The 6,040-nt window shown below is 62.1% G+C and overlaps 1 protein-coding gene across 3 annotated transcripts in view; it reads left to right on the top strand.

Annotated features, from left to right (window-relative positions):
- Positions 1-5,812, top strand: part of LOC113204949 (mushroom body large-type Kenyon cell-specific protein 1) — a 25,328-nt gene extending 19,516 nt beyond the window's left edge. For all 3 annotated transcript variants that reach the window (XM_052263861.1, XM_052263862.1, XM_052263864.1), the window contains exons 4-5: positions 2,164-2,538; positions 2,614-5,812. In XM_052263861.1, the coding sequence (XP_052119821.1) occupies positions 2,164-2,538; positions 2,614-5,299 (3,061 nt within the window). In that variant the 3' untranslated portion in view covers positions 5,300-5,812. The remainder of the gene's footprint in view (positions 1-2,163; positions 2,539-2,613) is intronic.
- Positions 5,813-6,040: the final 228 nt, after the last annotated feature.

The following is a 6,040-nucleotide window of genomic DNA, read 5'->3' as shown; positions in this document are numbered from 1 at the left end:
GCGGGGTGGGGTGTGCAGTGGGTATTACCGACTCTAAGCTAGGCTAGCGCAGCCTAGCGGGAGTCTAGCGGAGACTAGCCTAGAACACGTTGATCAATGGCCGGCGAGGGCCGCGTCCCTTGCCTGGCTTCCCCACAAGCTAGAGCGCGGCGGGGCGCGGCGGGGCGCGGCGGGGCGCGGCGGGGTGCGGCGGGGCGGGTAGAGGCGGTTCTTGCAAGGCCGGGTCGATAGCCCCGCCTAGCAGCCTACATCCCATGGCTAATGATTAATATTGTCGTACGATAGACACGATGACGACGGAAGTTGGCGACGACGACGACGGCGGAAGCCGAACGTCTCGCGGGCGATGCCGTCGCTGCCTCGCCGGTCGCCGCGGGAGGGGAAGAGGAGGGGGGGAGGGGGTGCATAGGTGGGAGCAGCAGTCTAGCCGAGCCGAGCAGCCTCCAGTTGGCCGCGCGTCCTAGACGCCCTGCTGCAAAGCGCTGCTTTTATTCTCTCGCGCCGACAGGGTTCTGCACTCTCACACGGGGCGGCGCCGCGACGCACAGCGACGCACCGCGACGCACAGCGACGCACCGCGACGCACAGCGACGCACCGCGCGCAGGCCACCGGCCGGGACCCTAGTGCGCTCGGTGCCTTCAGGGAGCGGTGCACGTGCGCGAGGGAGTGTTAAAATACGATTTTATTTTTAGTTCTGATGCTACTTTCCTAGTAACAGATTATTAAATTCTGTTTTGCTTTTAAGAGAAAGTGAAATATAGCGGCAAAATTTATTAACGTTTTTTTTTTTTTCAATTGAAAGAGAAATTGAATATAGACAGCTGGGTGGACGGTGCTGCGCCCGGTCCCGACCGCAGGGCGGCGTGCGGCGGGTCCGTGCAGCACGCCGGGCCGTGACACGCCAGAGAGAGAGACGCGGGGTGGTCTCCGTGCCACGCGGTCCGCGGGGTCCGCGGGGTCCGCGGGGCCCTGGCCGGGCGCGAGGTCGTGGATCAGAGCAGAGGGGTAGGAGGGGAGTAAGAGCAAGCAATCCGCCAGCCACCACCAGGCCACCGCGGCGGGAGCGCGCGCAAATTAAAAACGTTACGCCATGTGTCTGTCGCGGCGGTGCAGCAGACCGCGGGCCGGTACGTGCTGCAGGGCGCGGCGCCGCGGCGGCCTGCTGTAGCAGGGGGGACGGCGCCGGGGGGCCCTGCCCGCGGCAAACACGCACTGCTGAAATTTAGCATTGAAAAAAAAACGCGCAGTATTTCACAAGAATCAAAAGCTCCACGTGGTACAACGAGCAATGTTCCCGGAGAACGTATAAATTACGTGTCGATTGCTCTGTCTCCTCGCTAACTGCTCCAAAACCTCTCCTGGAGCTGGGCGCGCGAAGTGAGACGTAAAAAGAAGCCGCGGGAACACCCAGAAAAATTGATAGCTGTAGCAACCATCGTATGGTAAGCCAGAGACAACCATAAAAATATGGTTGTGGCAACAATCCTCCAGCCTAACCATTGTCAAAGTTGGTGGAACCATAAGACTGTCGGCTCAACCATATTTTGTATGGTTGTCCCTGGCTTATCATCCGATGGTTGTTACAGGTTTCCATTTTTCTGGGTGAAGTGGCCATAATATTTGATTCCTCCGCTTTCTAATATTCGGGCAAAATAAAAACAAAAAAAAAAAACATTCCCATTTTCCCACTTTTCCCTTCTCCGCTGCATGTGGCGCATGCGCTGCCCGCACCCTTCCCCCTCCTCCTCCCATCGGGCTTCACCCCTTCTCCCTCTACCCCCACCACCCGCTTTTTCCATCGGCCCCGCCACACGCTCGCTGCGCACGACACACTACTTCGCGCACTACCGCTCGAACGGCGGCTTAAATCAAGACGTAAACCACCAGGACGAAAATCCGGCAGGCAGCGAACCACGCACACACAAACACAAGAGACAACAGCCAGGTTGACTTGAGGATGGACCGCAGAAAAAAATGAAAAAGAATAAACAAGGGCAGCGCTCGAGGAGACCTCCTAAATTTGGGCGGCTTGGCCCGGGCCACGGGGTCAGCCTGGGGGGTAGGCAACACTTGCGCACCCGTGCGTGAGCGACTCTACGCTGCCTACCTCCCAGGCGCTAGCCCGGCCGCTGGCGCGCGCTGACCCGACAATTGTTTTGCAGGTACCTCTCCTCACCGCACGCTGCAGCGGTGGCGGCCGTGGCCGCGGCAGCGCAGCAGCAACACCAGCAGCAGGAGGCGAGGGGCGCGCCGCTCTGCACCTCCCTCGGCTCGGACACGCACAAGCTGAGCAGCTCGCCCGGCCCCAGCCGCAGCCCCGGTCCCAGCCCCGCGGGAGCGTCGACGCCCGGGTGCCCGCCGGCGGCGTCCTCGCCGGGCATCCCCAGCGCGGCGAGCGGGGCCGCCGGCGTCAGCCCCTCCGACATGCCCATGCCTCTGGACCTGAGCGCCAAGGCCGCGGCGCTGGCTGCGCTCGCCATGGAGCGGGAAGCGCTTAGGGAGTCCCTCAGGGTTCCCGACAGCAAAAACATATTCAAGTAAGTCTCTTCGTGCCACACCGCAGCAGTGTATGACCTTCCAACATTCACTAAACGCTCTCTCTCTCCCTGCAGGGCGCGGCCGAGGCCCAACACAGCGCTTTCACAACGGCGCACCTACACGGAGGACGAGCTCCAGGCGGCGCTCCGCGACATCCAGAGCGGCAAGCTGGGCACCAGGAGGGCGGCCGTCATCTACGGCATCCCCCGGTCAACGCTGCGCAACAAGGTCTACAAGCTGACCATGGAGCGCAAGTGCGACCCCACCAGCCTCGTCATGGTTGGCGCCGACCCCACCCGGCTGGCGCTCGGCGCGCTCGCGCTGCCGCCCGAGGACGACGACGGCGCCCTCTCCCCGGGCGACGACGACGACAAGACCCTCAAGTCGCCGCTCGACAGCGCCGCCGCCCTGGCGCCCGAGTCGCTCCGCCTGCTGCTGCAGCAGGGCATGCGGAGGGTGGGCGGCAGCGCGGGCGAGGAGAGCGAGGAGGGCACCTCCCCGCCGCCCTCCGGCCTGCCCGGCTTCCCCAGCCCCGAGCAGTGGGGCATGGTCGGGCTGGACTACCACGCGCTGGCGCCCTACATCTCCAAGCTGCTCGGCGCACACCAGTCCCTCATCGCCCGGGCGGGCGCCGGGCCCAGCCCCACCACGCCGGGCGGCAGCGGCAGCGAGAGCCCCGGCGCCGAGCCCCAAGACTTCCTCCCCAAGTTCGCGTCGCCGCTCCTCCCCGACTTCCTGTACCGCATGATGACCGAGGAGCGCGCCCAGGGCCAGTCCTTCCACAACGGCTCTGGGTCCAGCGAAGCCCGCGACGGCCGTGACGGCGACGACAAGCGCAGCACCGCGTCGCCGTCGCTCAAGTCGGAGGCGGACGACGACGGCCGACCGGGCTCCCCACCCAATGTGATTCTCAAGATTCCGTCCTTCAAACCCACGTCCAAGAACGGCGGCGTGGACACCGTCACCCTGGCTGCTTTCGCGCGCTGCGGCAGCGAGTCTAGTCAGCACTCGGAGCACGGGACGTCACCCGCCGCGCCCGCGCCCGCCGTCAGCCCACCCACCACAGCCCAGATCCTGGCCAACAAGGCGCTCGCCGCCAAGTTCCCCCACCTAAGGCTGGGCCCCACCTCGCCCGGAGGCATCTTCGACCTGAAGCGAACGCACTACGGCAGCCAACACCACGCAATGGCCGAGTCCGTCATCAAGAGCATGCAGCAGCAGCACCACCAAGCGAGCCGGCACTCGACGAGCACGACCTGCACCACCACCACGACCTCCCAGTCGGGTCAGCCCGCGGGCGGCAAGGGCACGCGGCCCAAGCGCGGCAAGTACCGTAACTACGATCGGGACGCGCTCAACGAGGCCGTCAAGGCGGTGCAGCGAGGCGAGATGAGCGTGCATCGGGCGGGCTCCTTCTACGGCGTGCCGCACTCCACCCTCGAGTACAAAGTCAAGGAGCGTCACCTGATGAGGCCGCGCAAGCGGGACCCCAAGCCGCAGCCGCCCGCCGACGACAAGAGCAAGACGGAGGCGGCCTCGGCCAACGCCAACGCGCTCAGGCTGTCGCCGGGCGAGAGACTGCCCGGCCTCTCCGGCATGCCCGGCCTCAACCACGGCCTTGCTGGCCCCGGCACGAGCAAGACCAAGCCCTTCATCCAGCCACCCTTGGCCGCACCGCTCGCCGCGCCCTTGGCTGCCCCCCAGAACGGGCTCAAGCCGAGGTTCGACTCGGCTGGCGCCATCCCCTCGCTCACCGCGTATCCCGGCATCCCTCCCTTCCCCTTCTGGGGCGCGGGGTACACGCCGTTGCCCCTGGACTTCAGCGGCCAGGCACCCCCCTTCAACTCCAACACCAAGCAGTTCCTGGCGTCGCACATGATGCAGAGGCTACAAGACGTCCAGGACAGGAGCGCGCCCGGCCCCCCACCCCCTGGAGGACAGGGTGCCACCGTGGGACCTCCAGGACCGGGGCCGGGGCCAGGTCCAGCCTCCAGCCCGGACTTGCGAACGGCCGGGACGCCGTCCGGCACGCCCTCCGGTGCGGGGGCCCTTGGTCTAGATTCGAGTCCTGGCAGGGCCGCGGCGCTGGCGCTCGGCCTAAAGAGAAGTCGGGACTCGGAGGAGACCATGGACGACAGCTCCAACGACAACAACACCCTGCTGGACGGTATCATTCGATACGGCCTGGAGAAGGGCCTCTCTAGGCCACCCAAGGAGGCCGTCGAGAAGATGGCCAACAACGCTCTCCTGGACCAGCTCTGCCGAAGCCGCCTCGACGGGCGACTAGACAATGACGGCAAGGGCCTGGACGCCTCTCGGTGGAGCCCTGTCCTCCGCCAACGCAACTCGAGCAGCTCGGAGGACGACGAGGAGAGGAGACCGCCCTTGTCGATGCTCCACACCAACGTGGTGCACCTCTCACCCTCGTCCGACGGCTCCGTTGGCGATCGGGACGAGAGAAGGTCCCGCTTCGAAGAGGATGGCGACAAGAGCCGCGACAGCGACGAGCGGTTACCCAGACCTAACGCTGGGCCCATCTTATTCCATACGAACCATTCCCCGCCACGGCCCTCGCGGCCGGACTCTCGGCCTTCGGGCGTCAACGGAGTGGAGGCATCGAGAAACGAGGAGGACTTGGTGAAAAGTGCCTGTGATAGTAAACTTAGAGCAGCGAGTGGGGGCATGCCTGAAGAGGACGGAGCCAAAGACTCGAACGAGGACCAAGTGCGTGAGGATACCAAAACTCAAGACATTTCCTAAGGAGACTGATTGTTCGTAGAAAATTTTAGGGAAACTATGGAGAATGCCTTTGTTGAACACTTCTTGAGTTGACTTTTTTTCTTTACTACTCAAAAAGTGGAATCAGTGAAGTGGATCAAGGTGCGCATGTTAAAAGTCGCCTGACAGTACTGATTATTTTTTGTAAGTATTTGTATGAGTTTAGTCGTATTTTTGTCCATTGGAAGTTGTTCGCCTCTCTCTAAGAGGTAAAAAATGTAAAATCTTGTCACTGAAATTTCCAATTTATTCACTTACGAAAAACGAACTAGTCTCTGTCACTTTCTACACGCTGCATATCAATGTTCTACAAAATCACTTATTTTGATCGTCTTTATTCAACAAATGTGATTTATTTCAAAGTTATTATGACTCAAATTATTAATGAATTCAGAAATTTTCTATTAAACGACCATGACTTTTTCTTAGGAATGAAAAATTCAGAAAAATATCTATTTATATTGATTTTGGCTTAACGAATCGTTCATATTTATGAGAATACTCCCCGACTTCCTCTACCGCATGATGACCGAGGAGCGCGCCCAGGGCCAGTCCTTCCACAACGGCTCTGGGTCCAGCGAAGCCCGCGACGGCCGTGACGGCATTGAAAGAGAAATTGAATATAGACGGCTGGGTGGACGGTGCTGCGCCCGGTCCCGACCGCAGGGCGGCGTGCGGCGGGTCCGTGCAGCACGCCGGGCCGTGACACGCCAGAGAGAGAGA

This window comes from Frankliniella occidentalis, unplaced genomic scaffold (genome assembly GCF_000697945.3).
Source record: "Frankliniella occidentalis isolate FOCC.00 unplaced genomic scaffold, Focc_3.1 Scaffold14, whole genome shotgun sequence".
NCBI lineage: Eukaryota > Metazoa > Arthropoda > Insecta > Thysanoptera > Thripidae > Frankliniella > Frankliniella occidentalis.
The sequence above is the reverse complement of the archived record's forward strand: the minus strand, read 5'-3'. Positions and strand labels throughout refer to the sequence as shown.